Genomic DNA, 19272 nt, shown 5'->3' with positions numbered 1-19272 from the left:
CACACGTACTCACTGTTTGGGCTCTCAAGCTCGAATTCGGCCACCCGCCCATTGACGGAAACTTTATATGAAAAACAACTCTTCTAGAAACACATTTCGAGATGTTTCTAGAAGCAAAATTTACGAGAACAAAGGTCATGCAGCTGCTCGAATGTTCATCCGTAGTCGAGCACCGCTAGGGATGCTCGATCGGTTGACCGTTAGGAGTGTTTGTTAACCCGCCACAAAAGCTGGCCGTGTAAGGCGAAACAAAGTTTGCATAAATTCAACATCGATTAATTAAATCACATCATTGTGGTAAATCCAGCAGTCTGGTAAATCCTTCTTGGCATCCTTTCGTGCGTCCTCTCCCGCCATGAAGGAACTGTCAAAGTTGTGCATTTCACTCTCTCTCTTCCCCTATCCCTCTCTCTCGTCCGTAGAGCGGCTGCTCTAGTGTGTGTAAAGGTATGTTACGCGGTGCAAATGTGAACAATCGTGTCTTGTGTCGTTTCTTCGAGTAGCCGTCCGACGACGAGGAGTCTTCGGCTTCGGCCAACCGCAGAAAACGTTTATACTTTTGCCGTTGAACAGTAAGTGTGACGTGAAGTGCTACCCTTGCTTTGCCGTTTGCTCGTGCGCGAGCCGTGAATTCACCGGGGTGCGTACGTGCGTGTCGCTGGTCGGTCGCGTGGTGCGAAAACTCCGGCAAATTTCTGCTCCGGTGCGTGTCACCGCAGTGCGATAGGCAATTCGGAGCGTTTCACGAAAAGAAGGCACACACAAACACACGCACAGCATCTAGAACAAGTGAGTTGAAGAACGATATCGATCACGAGAATTGCTGCTATACCAACGATAGCGGAGAGGTTATGTTATCCGACGTATGGCCCGTTTTTCCGTAGCTTTTCTGGTCGTTTACCGCAACATCCAACCATTTTGTGTGAACTATTTACTTCCTATCCCTTCGCCGGACATTGTCGAGTGTGTCGAGAAAGTGGCTTTTCGGTCGGATAAAACTAGGCCAGCAGGCGCCTTCAAAGTACGTGTGCGTAGGAAATGCGTCGTGTGGCTCTCGGGTGCTGAAAATCGCAGGAAAAAACTAGTTCTTGGCAGAAAAGGGCCGACCATGAAGGCGTGCACTGTTGGGCGGATTCGAAGTTCCGGGAAACACCCTCATGCCAGGCGCCATTGCTGGTGCAGTACAGCGCGTCACCCCTGTTGTGCTCTGGTGCTGTCAAAGTTACGACAGCAGAGCCTTCTGGGCTGTGCCTCTTCCGGATACACTAAAATGCCTTGCCAAAATCTACCGTAGAATACCCTCCAGCGAAGTAAATCGAGCGTGTGATTCGTCAAATTAGTTTTGAAGCGACGGTTCCCTGCGAGATGTTGTGACGAACGTTATGCGGACATTTGCAATCAACTTCCGTTCGCTGCATCATTAACTTTGAAGGTTTGCTGCCTCGTCCAAGGGACTATTTGCTTCCCGTGGCTGCGTTGCTGAAGTATGCGGTGGTTTGATCGAGCATACCAAGGACTCGTTGCTGCCGCTGCGGATCTTTTGCTGGCGTAGATTTGTCTTTGGTTGATTCTTCTTTTCTCTACAATTTCTCTCTTTACATTATTTTAGCCATTTGTGAAGATTCGTAGTTTGCAGCCTGCCTAAGATGTGTGTTCACCACTAGTCCATGGTCTACTGCCACTAAGCAATCCAATCCATTGTCGAAAACTGCGATTGTTCTTACCGAGAAAACAAAGTCCAAGAGTATCATCATCCAACGCACCTTGAGGCTCCAGGCTTTGTAGGAGACAAAGCTGCGCACCGTGCAATCGCCACTGGCTCGTTATCGAGGCCGCAAAGAGTACCACACGTAATGACAAACCACACTCGGAACAATTATCGTTTGCCGGTTGCCCCGCGGGGACTTGTGATTTACAGTATTCCTTCGCGGTCGGTTGTGTTCGTGCGACGTTACGACTGATAATGTACAAACCCCATGTTGACTGACTTTGGACAAATGCTGCTTGGTCCTCTAAAAGACAACATTTTGCGGGATTAAATTTTATCTCGCTTGTGATGGCTTATGAAGCAAAACAACCGAAAGAGGTTGTTAAATTCGCTGCGGTCATTAGCCCGATCGACTAAAAGGCTATTGCAGGCCGGTTGCAAAAAATCTTGAATTAAACAGTTTAATTCGATGAGTACGAAAATGATGTCCAGTAAGCAAACGGATGAGGCCGCCCATGGCTTGCGTGCGCGATAAGAACCACAGCTTCGTGTACCTGCAAGCAACCACACCCCTAGGCTCCAGGAGGGTCATTGGGGCAGAAACGTCCTGAAGTACACCGAAACGCCGTTGCTGACCGATTACCGGTAATCTTTGGCCCATACCTAGGGAAAACGGCGTTTGGTGAGTTTGCAAAGCCCAGGTCTTAGGGAAAGGCTTTCACAGCATGATGGGCATTTCTTTCGTCCATATGGAACATCGATCGATATAGCCATTGGATCGGTGGTCAACGATGACGATCGAAAGTCGTCGGGACGAAAGTTCGCTGTTCCACGCTAGACATCAGGTGACTTATCTTATGTGACGTATTTTCGAACGCGTGTTGATGAATTATGGTTGCCTGTTACCAGCGGCAGCGGCTGGCGTGTTGTCGGTAACAGGATTTGCAGTAGCGCACGCATTTTGCCGTGTAAATCGCGCACCAGTGAGCACTCCCGGTCTCCTGCCGGTGTTAAGAAACTGTCCCCAATTCTTGCGCGACAGACGATGTGTTTTACGTACGTTAAAAATATCCATTCCCCAATCCAAGACACGCACACCGGGTGCTTTGCCATTGCGCCGCTGTGTGTGCTTTTATGCGTTTCGGACCTTCCCCTTTCTCGCTCTTTCAATCTCTTGCTCTCTCTTTTTCCGATGTCACTTGCAACACTTACGCCTCTGCAAATGGACGTTGATTGCGTTTCTAGAGCGCCAGTCATTTTCGGTTCCCGCAGTCGCAGAGCGAACGCATCAACGAACATCGTAGGTGCTAACCGGTCTCTTAGTTCGAGTCTGTAGTGTTCTGGAGTAACAGGCAACGCCTTCAAAGTCAACCGTACACGACGATGGTCATAATACAAAGTCCTTAGTGGTGTATCTAATCGCCATAAGGCGGAAGCACCTGTTTCGTGTTCTCTGCGCCGCACCAAGTAGTAGTGACTCTGTTTAGCCGTGTATCAATGGTGCCGAAGAGTTTCCTGATTCCAATCGTTCGGTTAGTGACATGCAATTGATCCTAGCGGTCATATCGGTGCAAGTGGTTGTCCTGACGTTGCAGCTGCTCATTCTTGACGGTATTGTCTCGTCACCATCGTTCTTCCGTGTTCACACGACAGTTACGACCACCCGATCCTATTTCGTCCTTGCTCCTTTCCCCTCAAGGGGCTAAAGAAGTAAGGGAAGTGATTCATGTGCCTCGATGTCGTGAAAACACATAAGGATGGCGCGATACATGGAAAACCCGAAGAACCAGAACCGGCCAAACAAGTAGACCAATCGAACTAAATATAGTTTCCCGGTTACACGGCAAAACAGAGCGGCCAACGTGCAACGTGTTGAGCGAGAACCTCCACTATGTGTTATTTTTTAGTGCCTTCCGTTACGCACACAGCCGCTCGGAGTAAAGTGACCGAGACATGCGCGCCCAGAACGGGCCGGATTAGGGAAAGGACGGGAACATTGCAACTCTTCCGCCTTCTGGTGTCCAATGCACAGTGCATTTCTTTCCGGCGCACTCATCGCCGCGGGTCTGCCAACGACATTCTCGCCATTGCTTACGACAGGAGAGAGAAGAAAAACAAAACAAAATTTCATTCACCAACCTCTAACAATCCGCGGTCTATCTCTAATTTGGATTAGTGTTTGTGAAGGCAAACGTGTGTCACCGGCTATGAGCGAGTCACAAACTGCATCTGCTGCATGTTTTGAATTACACAAGGCAGACATGCATCATCCAGTCAGATAGTTACGTTATTTGCCTCAAAAGCGTGCCATAAGCCCATTTTGATAACCAATTGGCCACACATTTGCCGCACAACTACCATGTGTTTTTCATGGACCAAGTTGAATTTGTTTCTGATCGACACTACTGTTTACGTTGATCAAATTCTTGATTCCAGCGCTTCTGTTCCGGGAAACGTTCACGTGATGGCCACAAAGAGCATCAATTTATTCAATATTCTCTAATGTCTGTCGCTCATCATTGTGCTGTTGTAATTCGGCACATTATTGTTGCTGCGTTCCACTTTTGTTCCTTTCACTCCAACCGATCATGTTAAATTGTAAAACTTTCGCAAAAGAACACGCTCCGGATGCTGCCACGGTCAGCAGTCCGATCGGCCACGTTTTGGGGGTTCCAACAAGGAATATACTACTCCCCTCGTCGATTGGGGAAATTATTTTTTGTTTTGGTGTGGGGTCCACATATTTCGTACGGGTTTCTTAGAGTAGCACATCACTTTTCGAAAGTTTCCACACCGATCGTAGAGGGCTGCGAGATATCTTCCTAAAAATAGAACCGTCGGCTGCGAGACGATGCGACTGTTCGGCTCGAATACCAGCGGCGCCGAGTTTACGCGAGTAACGCGATTGGTTTTGGGGCCATAATCTCACCGTTTGCTCCACACAGCATCATCCTTGCGCGATGCATCCGCATGGGTTTCCTGCGCAGCTTAGAGCATGCACACAGACACACACCTTTAGCAATCTCAATCCCTCCAAAGGCGTGGGATCGGGTGTCGAATGCGATCCAGCATGCCAAAATCGGTAAAACCGGAGAATCGGTTCGATGCGTTCTCTCCCCCAGAAAAGTGGAGGTTGGTGATGCTACCAAGCGCGCGCAACCGCGCTCTCGTTGGTTTGCTGGTGTTTTCACAATCGCCATTGCGATCGCGTTGGTGAGGCCTCGGGATCTTTCGGCTTGGCATGTTTGGCCACGGGGCCCGTTTTATAATTCATACAACGGCAGCCGGAGCCGCGGGTCTGCCAGTTTCCGATCGGTGATAGGCGTGCGCGAATCGCTCTCCACTTCTTAACGCGAACTCTGCTTGTGGCAGCTTCCCAGCCAGCAGCTGTTTGGCAGTGTGCACTAGGATCAGCAACCTGGTCTTGGCTTGGTTGATTCTCGGTGACTCGCTTGCTACGATGTGAAAATTAATGACTTTCAATCCCAACCGAGTGCAGTGCGAGCTTAAATTGAAGGAACTCCATCCAGTGGTTCCATCCCGTAAGGTGCATACGCCCATTGGTGTGCTGCGCCCCACGATAAATACGAAAAAGCGTGCCTCGCACGTCATAAACAATCTCATGCGTGAATAATCTGCTTCTCTCTGGAAGCCGCGTAAATACGTCACGTTCCGTTCGCGCGGCATGGAAAAGCAAGTAGCTGGCCTCCCAGAACTAGAACACGCAACGTGAATCGGTCGCGTGTCGCGCAAAGTTCCTTCGCTGTGAGTTTGCCGTGCGTTTGTGTCGGTAGCGCAGTGGTGTGCTGAGAAAACTTTTCTCCACCGGCCATCAGCAGAGTTACGTCAACGTGACGTGTTTTCCGCCGTCGGTCCATAACGCCACATTCTTGTATGAAAGACAGAGGGTGTTTTGTAGCACAAGAAACGGCAGAAAAGTTAAAAAAATCAGCATCTTGGGTCTCCGCACTGGGTCGATTCTACTGCCGCGGATGTAAAGCGAACGTGCGCGAACGTTAGCAAGATTCGCGCGTCGTTCTGTCGCCAGTTTCGCCGGCGCCACCATCATGTTTTTGGTGTGTATTTCTGGGTGTTTGCTCAAGTATAGGTGAATTTGTTAATTTCAGCCCATTTTTGGCTCGTTTTGGACCCCAACGCAATGGAGGTATTGATACAAGCGACAGCAACAGAGGGAGAGAACGAGGGAACATAAGCGAACTGTACGATTTGGTGTAAAGAAAAATGTGTGCTTACTTTCACTCAATGTAAGGTGGTTGCTGGTTGCAGTTTTATGCTTAATCAACTTATCGGTCGTCAGTGTGTATGTACTACAGTTACGGATTGTGGATTCCTGTTTATATAATTTCACTGATTCGACGAATTGCTAGATGATCCATTCGTCAACTGACCATGATTTCGCGTAAAATTTCATTCACGAGCCTTTTTGAGGTCCTCATCACAGCAATCGATTGTTTGTAATAAATTTGTCCGCCACTAGAAAACATCGGATCTCGCACCTCATTCATTTTGGGGTCACCGATCGATCAGTAACACGGTGGGAAAACAAATTTCGTCAACGAAAACCCGCCAGCCAAAAAGAAAAAAAAACTTAAAATCGCGCCGCATATTTGTTGTCTTCCGTGATAAAAACCGCAGCGACAACAGTCAACAGCAAATGAATGTGCAGAAGAAACAAGGGACAATTGTGTCTTCCACATATTTTGCCCATTTTTCCGTCGAATTTTTCGGTTCGCACAAACCACACCGTGTTGTGCGCGCCACCGCATTGCGTTTGGGAAGTTTATTTTTAAACTTCCGCCACACTTTCCCTCTCCGTGTTGTCGCTCCCTGGTGTCGAAAGGCCACCGGGGCCTCGGTGCGAAATCAATGAGTGAGAAGTGCGAGAGCATATAGTGTTTGTAAGGGGTTTCTTAAGACACTGTTGTTGGCGTCTTGGCGGTGTCGCCGACGCGCAGGCTTTTAAACGCCCTGCAGCCCGCCAAAGCGCGCTCAACATAACGTCGTTGGGTCAACGCCGTCACGTACCGTTTCGGGGTGGCAGGTCAAGAGTTCAGTGGTTTGTTATTTGGTTCATGGGCCCACCGTTTTGGCCCGCATAGAACGAGAGAGGTAGAGCGCACCCGCACGACACCGGAGTGTGCCGCAAAAGTCAACAACCGTCAATCGCACCACAACCGATGGCTTTAATGAAATTGCACTCGATCGTTTCTATAAAGTTGCGTAAACTATGGCCGCAAACTAGCCACGAACTCTGCTGTTTTTGGTAATACCGCACGTGAATCCTTAGTAGCGCATAACTGTGTTTCGCCGTTTTGAAAAGTGTCACTCCGAAACGGCAACTTGTCACGTGTCAACCAGCACACTAGACACGTGTTTACATTGGCCACCGTGTTCTGTGCCGTGTGCCGTTTCGCTTAGTAGCTGCCGATGGTTGGTTGTTGGCGTATGTCCTTCCGATATAACAACAGGTCCAACAAACACAAAATCTCTTCGCTATTCGACGCACGATCAGAATGTCGAACGCAGAGCAAATTTCACATAAATCTGGCCTCACAAACACTCGGAACAGCAAAATAATTGTGCATTTGTTTTTTTTGTTTTAGATACACCGAAAATAACATGGTATGCGCCCAGACCGAAAATACGCTCTGCACCATCAGGGACGTCCGACCCAACGCAGAACAAAAACGCTTCTCCGTAACCGTCCGTCCACACTACACCGTTGCCGCGCTGTACCAGGATGTTAAACTGCAGACAACACTGTGCGAGTTTGAGCTACACTACCAGCCCGACCCGTCGGATGAGTCAGTAAGTGTAGTAAGATACGGCCGTTGAAAGTGAGAGGGAACTGCACTTCTCAGCTCTCGGACCAGTGCTCCATTAACTGGTTTCATTCTTGAACTTGAATGGCGCAACATTACCGAACTACTGTTGGGCTGTCAACGCCCCGGCGTGAAGTGCAGTGCACTTTGCAATAGTTTTCTCTTATCTGCTGCCTGAGAAGCGTGGCGCGATAATCCAATGTCAAGAACAAATTAGTGCACTGTGTGGAGCGTCGTATTTTGATGATCAGTTCAACCATCTGCACAAACACAAACAGATTTCAGGAACAGAATGGAAGAAGATCGCCTATGAAGTGATCAATGTTTTGTAAACACATGCACTGCTGTTCTCTTTAATCGCCCAGCGAAGCGAGAAGCTCCCTTAGGCGTTTTGTATTCGCATTAGCGCCTTCTTTCAGACGCTTTAGTAGTGTCCCTATAAAACATCACCATCGGTAGTCACGAGTGGTGATAAGAGCGGAACTAGCTGCTGGTCGGCTAGTAGAAACGGTCGTAATCTGTCTTGTTCGGTGTACTATCGGTCTGTGGTGGCTGTTAATGACATAATATTAGAAAAAAGGAGGTGTGTGTATCATCCATTAACTTGCTGCTGATTGTTTGCTGATGTGCCACTGATCAGATCATACCGCGAATAACATTCTTTTTCTACTTTTATTACGACTCAAATCGGTTTTTAAATTTGCGCTACAACCCGTACAGCGTGGTAGCGTGGAATCGTGGCGCACCACAAAAGCAGCTGGTCGATGGCGGTGCCAGCGTGTTGACAAATATTTCATTAACACGAGAAAAAGCTATTTTTGGTACGCTCCGCCTTGATACCACAGTTTCTTTAGTTTTCGGTATGATTTATGGACCGATTCTGGTATTTTTCTGCGTGCAATACGCTCCAAGCGCCCACCAAAATGACAAATTTAATGTGATAATCATCTTTCGCCTACACATGCTAGAAACTAGAAAAAGTATTGATAATTTTCGGATTTCTTTTTACAGGAATTAATTCCCCTGCACGATAAGCAGCACATGAGGTTGTCCGATGTTGGCATACGGTTTGGACTGAGCAACTTACTTTACATCCATCCTCTGCCACCCAGTACGACGCAAATTAACGAAAATCCATATTTGGTAAGTCAATCACTGGAACGGGGCCGAAACTGTTCGGTTACTGATCGGTTCATCCATTGCCTCTTTTCATCAGACACCACTAGAAGACATGTCTTCCGACGATGATTTGGCCCTCGGCGCTTCGGCGAGCCCGGTGGAATCGGCAAACTATGGTATCCCCGATCCGCCGGCATTTCCGCCGCCACTGTTTGATCAACCGTTTATGAGCCCACACCATCAGACGGCCGGAAATGAGGTGTCATCGAACTCGTTGTTGCTAGATTTTTGCAAATTCCCCGAATCCGATGCCCACAAGCCAAACACAGCGGTACCGGTGGCGGCCATTACAGCGGGCCCTCACAACACGTACCATACTGGCACCAGTGGCGGCAGCATCATCGGCGGTACCAGCACCAACGGATACCACCATCACCATCACGGTCACCAGAATGGTGGCGAGAATCACTACCGCGGTTTGGTGAACCAGGCAATGACCTGCTACCTGAACAGCTTGCTGCAAGCACTCTACATGACACCCGAGTTCCGCAACGCGCTCTACAACTGGGAGTTTGACGGCCAGGACGAAGCTAAATCGATCCCGTACCAGCTGCAGAAACTGTTCGTCAACCTGCAAACGTCACCCAAATCGTCGGTCGAAACGACGGATCTCACGCGCAGCTTCGGCTGGGATTCGGCCGAAGGCTGGCAACAGCACGACATCCAGGAGCTGTGCCGCGTCATGTTCGATGCGCTCGAACACAAGTTCAAGCACACGAAGCAGGCAGACCTGATCAACCGGCTGTACGAGGGACGGATGATCGACTACGTCAAGTGTCTCGAGTGCAACACGGAGAAGCAGCGCGAGGACAAGTTCCTCGACATACCGCTGCCGGTGCGACCTTTCGGTAGCACGGTGGCCAACGAATCGGTCGAGGATGCGCTCCAGGGCTTCGTGAAGCCGGAGATACTGAACGAAAGTAATCAATACTTTTGCGATACGTGCAACAAAAAGTGTGACGCACACAAGGGACTCAAGTTTACCAAGTTCCCGTACATCCTGACCCTGCATCTGAAGCGCTTCGATTTTGACTATCAATCGTTTCATCGGATCAAGCTGAATGATAAGTAAGGACCGAACACCCTCCCCGAATGCCGCGGAGTGGATTGTAGAGGCGTAACAAATTTCCTTTCTTTCGCAGAGTAACTTTTCCGGAGTTGTTAAACTTGAATCACTTTGTCAACTCCGAGTCGATCGACTACAAGCTCACCACCAGCACGATTGCAGCGGCAGCTGCAGCGGTCGCCACCGTGACGAATGGCAACGGATCGGTGATGATGGAAACGGCGGAAAACTTTATGAAATCGGACGAATGCAGTAACACGGACAGTGGGTCTGCGCTGGAAGAGGATTCTTTCCCGAATGGCGGAACGTCGGTGTCGTCGACGACGACCACGCCGAACGATCAGTACATGATGCATGTGAGAGCAGTTAGACAGCTTGCGTGTTGAAGCAAAACAAGTTGTAATTGTTCCCCTTTTCGGTAGGATGATGACGAAGGCATTGACATGGATATAGCGGCGAACGGGGACAGCAAAGCTTCGCTACTAAACAGCAGCTTTCAAGCACCCGGTCCGTACAAGTACGAGCTGTTCGCGATCATGATCCACTCTGGCAGTGCCTCCGGGGGGCACTACTACGTCTTCGTGAAGGACTTCAAAACTGGCCGCTGGTTTTCATTCAACGATCAAACGGTTCAGCCGGTAGGTGTGCGCTGTGCAGGAAGGTGCACGTTCGAAACGGAACCTCATTGCTCCATTGGTTTCTCGACAAAACAGATCACTCAGGAAGAAATTCACAAGTCGTTCGGTGGTGGATCTTACAAAACCAGCTACACCGGAGCGTACACATCCAGCACCAACGCCTATATGCTGATGTACCGTCAGATCGATGACAGCAAAAATACGCTACCGATTTCAGAAGAACAGTTCCCGGATCACATCAAGGTGAGTGTCATGTGCGCGTATTGAAGTTCCATCATCGTCCAATGAATCTGTTCATTCGATTTGAATTCCAGAAATTGGTACTGAAAATTCGCGACAACGAAGGCAATCACAGCCGGGACAACGTGGAACTGACACGTGTGATGGTGGCGTACGATCATCCTCGGAAGCGCGTCATTAAATCCCACCGCGTAATGGTGATGAACAACTCGACGATGGCAGAAACGTTGCAGGAATCACTCAACGTGCACCATCTCAAGGGACATGTACCGATCGAACGCTGTCGGCTGGTTGGTTACGATCACAAGGCGCAGACCATTGAGCGTAGCTTCGAGGGTTATGAAGATAAAACGGTACGTGAGCAGCTTTTGTCCTACGGCATCAATCGTGCATCATGTCGGATATTTTTCTCCCTTTTTCTCTCACCAACTGAACCAGATTGATGAATTGATGAGAATGTTGAAAAGATGTGACGGGTTGCTGCTCGAGGTTCGCGACGAAGATGATAAATTTGAGGAATATCTACCCCAAGGCGTGATGACAAAGGTAACTGGCTTCAACGCTGGCGTCCTGAGACAGTTCCTTCCTAACGCGGTCCTCTCGCTTGACAGGTGTACAAAGTCGATGTAAACAGCCGGGACGTGCAAGGACCCATCTCCATTCGGGCGAATTCCTCGCAAACGGTGGCCCAATACAAAGCTGTGATCGCTCGAAAGCTGAAGCTCAACGTGAAAACCCTTATGGTAGGCCTAACAGTGCACAAGGACAATGCGAAGCTCCTGCAGAACGATACGGCGACGCTGGCGGACGAAAACTTTATCGAATACTGTAAGGTGTTTGTGTCAACGATGTCACCTGCTGCGAGCAGCGATGATGGGGAATGGTGCAATCGCTTCCGTCAGTTCATCCAACGCTTGGACCATCTGGTCTCGCTGTACCTTGTTTTGCCGGACATGACACCAGGTATGCATTGGTGGCATCATCGTGTCGTGTCGTTGTCATTCACTATGGTACTCAAAATTCCTCCTTTGCTTGTTCCTTCCAGAAACCCTTGAAAACTTGTTGATTCCCCGCCTTCCCAAAGAGACACTGGCGAGTTTGGCGCACGTTGATCACCAGCTGACAATGCCGCCGGCAGCCACTGCGACCGGTGACAGTAATAGCGAAGATAGCAGTCTGAGTGATAACGACCGCACGCTGGTGGAAGACGATGTCGTCACCGGTGGCAGTGATCACGGTAAGCTCAACGGCGATGTGCATTTGACCAACGGTGGCACCAACGGTTTCCGCGGTGATAGCGACGACGAAGAGGACGAGGAGCTGAAGGTGCAGGAGAACTTACAGGAGTGTAAGGCGAAAGAATACTACTTCAAGGTGACCACACTCGACGCCGGCGATAAGAGCGTGAGCAACGATGCTACGAATGGTGCCAACGATAGCGCCCGCAGCGCCAGTAGCAGCGATACTAATAAGTTGGTCCATGTAAGAACTATTGCGCAATTTCTGTGCCGAGCAAAGCACAGTTTGAGTTTGTGCGCTCATTTACGTTCGTTTCAACCTCCAGATCCAGATCCTCATCGACAAACGCGCAAGTCACGGATACTTGAAGTACCGCCTACAGTCGTATCTACAAATACCGATGGATTATTTCAAAGTGTGCTCAACGACCAGTCACACCGCCAGCGACGGCGCAAACCTACTGAAGGAACTGGAGTACAAGTAAGTTCGAGGAAAAAGGTTTTGGAGTTTTGTCGTGTCCCGCTCACGGGCTGGACATTCTTTCTGGACAGGGATGATGAAAACCTCGCCCTCGAATTGGGGCGCGTTCTGCGCAAGGGCGAGTACAAACTGAACGTGCACTACATCAACGTGGATGAATTGACGGATGAGATGGAAAAGGCACCGTTCCTGTGCAGCTGGGTCGTTCGAAACGGGCAACTGATCGGGCAGATCAAAACCGACATTTTGGCTCAACTGGCGTCGCACGGCGATACGAACAAGTACGGTCACCTGCACCCCAACAACTGCCGATTGCGCCGCAAAGGCATCAAGTATTTGGCAGGCGTTTACAAGGACGACGAGCGGGTCGGCAAGGACGTGACGCTGCAGACCACTTCCGAAGTAAGTGGACCGACCTTCGGGGAGAACTGTTAAACTTAGGCCCGTGAACTCTCGTTTGCATTTGCAATAGGTTTACCTTCAAGAGGTTGAAGATCTGGAAAGTATGACTCCAAACGATATCAACGACGTCGTGCTGCTGGTCAGAAGATGGCACGCCTCGGAGATGAAGTTGGGAAAATTCCAAGAAATTCTGTTCACAGGTTGGTCACACATACACAGTTTTTCAAAACCATACGCAGAGGCTGTTGCCGGTTCTCTTACATCACCGTTTTGATGTTCGATCCGTTTCACAGAAAAACTAGAACTGAGACAGCACCTGTCCAGCATTAGCGGGATCGCCGTAGAGAATATCGAATATGTGAAGGTCACGCAAAGCTCACTGTACCGCGACAATGTGCTGCAAATTCACAGCGGAATGCCCTGGACGTCCTCGTTGAGTCTCGCCAGCGAGACCACCTACTTGCCCGGCTCGTTATTCTTCTATCGGTAAGCGCGGTCAACTCTGTTAACCGGTGTCTCATCGATATTGCGCATTGCTTCTAACGTGAATCGCTCTCCCCTTCTAACACCAGCGATCGCACGGAACCACTGAAAGAGCTGACGCCCGAGGAACGCAAAGAGCTAACCAAAAAGGACGTCCGTAGCAGCTCCACCAGCTCGCCACGGCGAGAGAGGGCGCTCAAAATCTATCTGGATCCGTCACCGAAAAAGTCTGACGACTGATTGCAGCTGCACGGCGCTGTCAGTAAACGAAAGAAGCTTTGCCTCTAAATGTTTGCCAGTTTGCGGCTGACAGAATTCAGTTTTTCCATAAGATCATCCATCGGCAGAAAACTCGGAGGTGTTTTGTACAGAGAAAGAGCGCAGCCGTGATGGAGGAGAGGAGGGTTATCGCCTTGGTTGGTTGCTTGCTTCGTCCAAGCGTTGTTTTATGTTTGTTTTTCCCCATCAATGCTTTCGCGCGTATTCTCTTTCGGATGAAAATGGGACGGTGGTTGCTGTTATGGTAGTTCCGGGACCAACGCCGCCCCCTCCCGGGGACAGTGCGTTCGTCCTGCAGGCAGTTAAAATGCTGCCCACCATTGGAAAAAGAAGCATCTACGGAAAGGAACAGGAAAGCGCTACACAGCACTGAAAGTAGAGCAGTTATCCTATCATTATTACTTACTCTGTAGCGTTACTGTATCGCTGCGACGGAGTTTTCGGAAAACAAAGCCCACAAACCCATCCGCGGACACTCCCGAATGCAGTGCTGTATTTTTTGTTTTGCTATAAATTAAGGTGAAATCGCCAACCATCAAACATCTCAGTCCCGTCGGCGTTTGTTGAGTTTTACTTCTTTTGTGCGGTCATCCGTGTTCAAACCAGCAAGTTAGAGCTTTTGGTTGGTTAAAGATATCCGAGACAGTACTCAGTTTTTCCTTAAACCAGCGAATGGTGAAACCATACCCTGATGTCATCGGTTTTTGTGTTGATTTATGTAACAGAAGAGCTAAGACCTGTTTTCTGATGGCCCACCGATTCGAATTTGGGCCACTGTCAATCTCGATCGTTTATGTTACGATGCGTATTTGTGGTTCGCAAATATATCCACCCTACACTCCGAGGCATTTATATGTCGAAGCGATCTCAACAAAGTAGAACGGCTAAACACAAAAAGCTTCGATTGATGTCGTAAAAGGGACAGGTACGTGGCTGATAGAAAATTGCATAAGCGGTCGAATAAATTCTACGCGTAAGTAATGAAACCCTTGTGTTCCCTTCCGTGGCTTGTCTTTATTTCTACCAGTTGCCTATTTATCGTTTTAGTTGCCGGTGGAACTAGGTTTTGGGTAGCAGAAAAAGTGCGTTTGAAGTGCGTAATTTCTCATCAGCTTGTGCCTGTATGTCGGATAGTGGTTGTGCTCTCTGTTACGATAAAGTAAGGATTTGCCTATAGCCAGTGCAAAGGTACCCTTGAACGCCATAAGTAACCACTTTCTGGTGGGTCCCTCTAACTGGCCTACGGTTTCAACTGTGACGTGATAAACGAAACCATGACTGCCTCGTGGACGGACAGTTTGGCGTTCTCCTGAAACTCCCAGCGCTGACAAACCTGCAGCCAAGCCTTCTCGACACTCATGGACATGGGCGTTTGGAACCACTTGGTGTAGTCAATGTCAAGCCCACCGCTGAGCAGCTGATCGAACGATCGGTGTCCAATGTGGAACATCAAATCGATCAACGTTTGCCGCTCCTCGCGGATGCTTTGGCCCGGGTTCGGCTGTAGTGGATTGTGCTCGACGTCGCTCACGCCCAGCTGCTGCAGAATCCACTCGAAGTTCTTCCGCGTGTACTGATAGAGCATTTTCATGCTCAACTTACCCACGCTCGTCATCAGTACATCGCTCACGAGCATCTCCGCGATGTACTCGGCGTTTTCCACATCGAATTCCTCCTCGGAGCGCACGCTCGGTGTCGTCTGTCGGAGGAACGCCTCGACGTCGTCCACCCGCGACGTGCTGGCGAAGCTGTTGAACCCGACCGCATCGTCAATTTCGTTCTCCAACGCTCCCATCGACCGCTGACTTTCGCGGGCCTGACTGATCAGCGAGTTGATCTGTTCCGTGTGTTTGTTGTCTTCGTCGATGAAACAAATCGCCTCAGCCAACGTCTGACAGATGACTGATTTGGGTTTCATGTTAAGCGTCGAAACAGGTGCCGGTACTGCTCCGCCTTCCGGTGGTGAAGTAGCCGCACCCGAACTGGCGCCTGCCTGTTCCTTCGCTTCCGCTTCGCCCTCGGTTTCGGCCACCTCCAGCAGCTTCGAGTAGAGGGCGATGTAGAGCAACTGAATGAGCACCGAGTCGCCGAGTGGTCGTATCTCGGCCGGCAGAATCTCCGTCAGGCAGTTGGTGACGGTGTAGAAGCAGTCCGGAATGCAGTCCCACATCTCGGCGAAACACGACAGCGACAGTGACATCGCTTGGTACATGCTGGCCGTGGTTTGCACTGCGGACACGAGCATCTGCACGATCGGTCCGAGGATCGGGTAGATCAGATGCAGAATCGCTTCGAGCCATGGCGGCCGTTTCTGGTTCCAAACCTGCCGCCGATCGAGGCATGATGCCCAATCGTTCATCTTGCTCTTCTCCAGCGCAGAGATGAGGGTTTTGTTGATGTCGGACGTTTTGCCAGCCATAATCACGATGTACGTTAGCCCCATCAGCACCTGATAGTTGGATTGCCCGATTGGATCTGCGAAAAGACGGGCGTTAGGAACGAGACAGGCTTCATGCCGACATCATGTACCTACCGTTCTGCTCCAGGGCCCACTGGACTATGTCGTTACACTCGACGCCACACAGAAAGCCCTCGCACTTCTTCGACAAGCAATCCCTGCTGACCGAAGGTTGCTTCGAGCTGGGGATAAAGTTGTCGCACGATGGCAGGTTGCGAATCAGGTGGTGGAAGATCATCGACGACAGGTGCGCCTCACGCATCAACAGCGCCTTCAACAGGAGCCACCAGTTGGCCTGCGGTGCGGCCAGCAACACTTTCAGCTCGAGCGAAATTGCCGTACTCGTCGGAAGCTCCGAGCAGCGGCCGGCCCAGTGCGCGTTCTGGTTCGCCGGAAACAAGCGCGGCATCACGAAGATGGTCCACGGTACGATCAATCCTTGGCGCTGGTTAAACATTGCAATGCCACCATGAACGGCCTTCTTGGTGATCTTGTACAGCGCACCGAGTGGGATGCCACGCATCAAAAGACAGCAAAACAGCTCCTGGCATTTGGCGTGCACGTCACGGATAATTTTGCTCTGGTTCGGTAAGTTCAACCCGACGAAGGCTTCTCCATTGGCACAGATGGCCGGTAGTAGCTCGCCGACGCACAGGAGCACGTTCGATATGTCCACCAACAGAAGCATCGACCGGGCGCGACTTGGGGCGGTCTGCGTGTAGCGAACCGTCAGAACGGTCAGTGTTTCGTTGAGCATCCCGGCAAAGACACGCTGTGCCATCGTCGGTGGCACCGAGTTCCAAAGGTCCTGCTTCGTTCCCTGCATGTACAGCCACCACATCTGGATGGTGTACGAACCACGCTCGGACTCGAAAAACGGATGCTGGCTCTCCCAGTGCAGGCAGTCGGCATCCTGAGTGATGTACAGCGTCAGCAGCCGGCAGTGAAGATCGAGCAATCGCTCCGCAAGGGCTTCCGTCATTTCCGAGTACTGCTTGTAGCTCAGCTTAAGTGACCCGCCTTTCTCGTCGCCCTTCGGCGGACACACGGTTTTCGTCACGCACTGTATCCACACGCACAGACTGTTCTTTACCAGGGCTGCAGCACCGATCGTGGCCGTTAGCACCGTCAAATCGGCGTGATCGAGTGCCTCCTGCGACAGCGTGTGGATGTGCTCTGGAAGTAGCAGATGATGATACGGTTTTTCACTCCTTCACACAGTATTATCTCCGTTACCAGCCCTCTTACCCAACAAATTGTCCACCGATTTCGACACCAAAATGACAAACTTTTCCGGATCGGACGACTTCACGATACCGCCACAGCCGGCCGCTTCTTCCGATTCTTTGCCCTGCTGATCCTGCAGTGCATCGGCCAAATGCAGCAGACCGGAATTTTTCCTGTACGCTGCGTAGTATTCGTCCTCCAACCTGTGTTGAGTTTTGTTAAAGGGAAACATAATCGATTTCAGTGGCGCACCGTCGCTACCCACCACAGGACGATCTTCACCGATGCGAAGGACGCCGAGCGTGGAAAGTCCAGTTTGCCACCGACTACCCCGGAGCAGATGTTTTCCTGAAGCACTTTTTGATTGGCCTGCGAAACACATGTGGCATAAACTCATTGGCCAACTACCTTTTCGACCACCGCTTGCTTACCTCATAGTACTGCAAATCACGTTGGAGCAGAATCGGAATTCTGTCCATAAGATTTCCTTCTTCCATAACCTCCATGGTGAGACGCGTTGAACTTAGTTAACACTAATTTTATAATTTTTAGATCACAGCAATGGCCCTAAAGCTCAACTGTGGCCAACACGAACGGAAGGATTGATGTGAAGAAAATTTTTATCGATCCAACAAACGGGAAACGGATTTGCTTTCGATAATCTTGACCTGGTTTCGCGTCCAACCAACTGTTGCATTCCGCGAATTGAGCAAGATCAGCTGACGTATTGGTTGAAATTTAGGGACCCCAAAGGGACCGAAACGGGACACCACGGATCGTGGGATAAAGTGGTAATCATCGCAAATCTGGGTGATTCGGTACGCCGCACCAAAACATTACCCATTCATCCCACGGAGGGACACATAATTAGTCGATATGTTTGCATTAAAAAAAAAAAACAATTAATCATTTACAATGAGTCCAGTGTGTCCAGTAAGTTTCCACATGATTGGCGAAGTATATAAGCCACCGTTCATTTGCTTATGTACTTCGGAGAACGCATGAACGCTGCGTTCTGAGAATTCATTCGCGAAATGCCTACGTGACTACATAACGGCAGATCATGAGAACTACGTCGCGATTCATATGCACCCTGTGCTGCCCACCGAAGGAGCCCTGATCGGTATTAAATTGTAAATCTCTGTCACCGATACAGCTAATTTTAAACCCCACGAATGATGCGAAAAGTAGCAAAACACTCTGACGAGGTGCTAATTCGTAGCTTAAATATGCCTAACAAATAGCTCAAATAAGCCGTTGAAAAGCAGCAGATGATCGTAGGATTGGCAGCATAGTGTGATATTGATATTGCCGTTCACTGATAATCGTTTTATTTTGATAGTAGTTGCACCGTTGCAGGCATATAATCGTCTCGGCAAACTATTGGCTCGGGGGAAAACGTGCGTAAGCAAAGGCACCATTTGCCGGTGATTACGCGAGTGACTCGAACATATGATTGAACCGTTCTGGATTGTGCTGCGATAAGCATCGCTTATGTTGCCGGTACAATATGCGCTGTTGATTGGGTCAATAGCCACAACCAATAATGTTTATACCCGGCGTGACCTTGGCGTGGAAACTGCGTTGTTTATGATGAGGTACAATCGAAATATTCCAAAATTTTCCAAACACCACGAACAAGCTCAGCGAGGTAAACATTCGAGCATAGAGGAAACATAGCTCGTGTGCTGGTATGCGTGCGAAAGATGAGTGCCCGCACCAACACCGCGGCCGGATGAACTTTATTGTCCATGCGATAGCGAACGCAAGAGCTGACAAATTATCTTAAACAAATTTGAAGGATCATACTTTCTAATGCGGTGACTTGCTTGGATTAGTTTGTGCAAACGATATTTACATTAAAACACAGTCACTACGAGGTTAAATTGCGAGTTTTCAAAGGCTTAACGATGTTTTGCCATCGACGTGTGAGGCTGATTTTACTCCCTCTGTCGCTCGGATGAACGCTCGGTGCTGCTGGTATTGGTGTCGGGTTTTTATTTTGATTCGCTCAAAAAGAGATGCACTTC

At 49.7% G+C, this 19272-nt stretch overlaps 2 protein-coding genes across 2 annotated transcripts; one reads left to right on the top strand and one right to left on the bottom strand.

Annotated features, from left to right (window-relative positions):
* The first annotated feature begins 688 nt into the window (after positions 1-688).
* Positions 689-14537, top strand: LOC131215994 (ubiquitin carboxyl-terminal hydrolase 47). The gene is made up of 16 exons (XM_058210393.1): positions 689-789; positions 7333-7537; positions 8563-8694; positions 8768-9798; positions 9873-10152; positions 10219-10434; positions 10510-10677; positions 10749-11027; positions 11113-11220; positions 11286-11637; positions 11720-12156; positions 12239-12393; positions 12465-12795; positions 12866-12995; positions 13089-13281; positions 13368-14537. Exons 2-16 carry the CDS (start codon positions 7349-7351, stop codon positions 13516-13518), a joined length of 4152 nt encoding a protein of 1383 aa, XP_058066376.1. The 5' UTR covers positions 689-789; positions 7333-7348; the 3' UTR covers positions 13519-14537.
* Positions 14538-14797: 260 nt separating this feature from the next.
* LOC131205351 (uncharacterized) lies at positions 14798-17748 on the bottom strand. Its single transcript, XM_058197424.1, has 5 exons — positions 17674-17748; positions 17508-17611; positions 17264-17445; positions 16091-17191; positions 14798-16032 (listed from the first exon to the last, which is right to left on the bottom strand). The coding sequence occupies exons 1-5, from the start codon at positions 17746-17748 to the stop codon at positions 14798-14800; spliced, it is 2697 nt and encodes an 898-aa protein (XP_058053407.1).
* Positions 17749-19272: the final 1524 nt, after the last annotated feature.

Source organism: Anopheles bellator, chromosome 1 (assembly GCF_943735745.2).
Source record: "Anopheles bellator chromosome 1, idAnoBellAS_SP24_06.2, whole genome shotgun sequence".
NCBI classification, from domain to species: Eukaryota; Metazoa; Arthropoda; class Insecta; order Diptera; family Culicidae; genus Anopheles; species Anopheles bellator.
The sequence above is the reverse complement of the archived record's forward strand: the minus strand, read 5'-3'. Positions and strand labels throughout refer to the sequence as shown.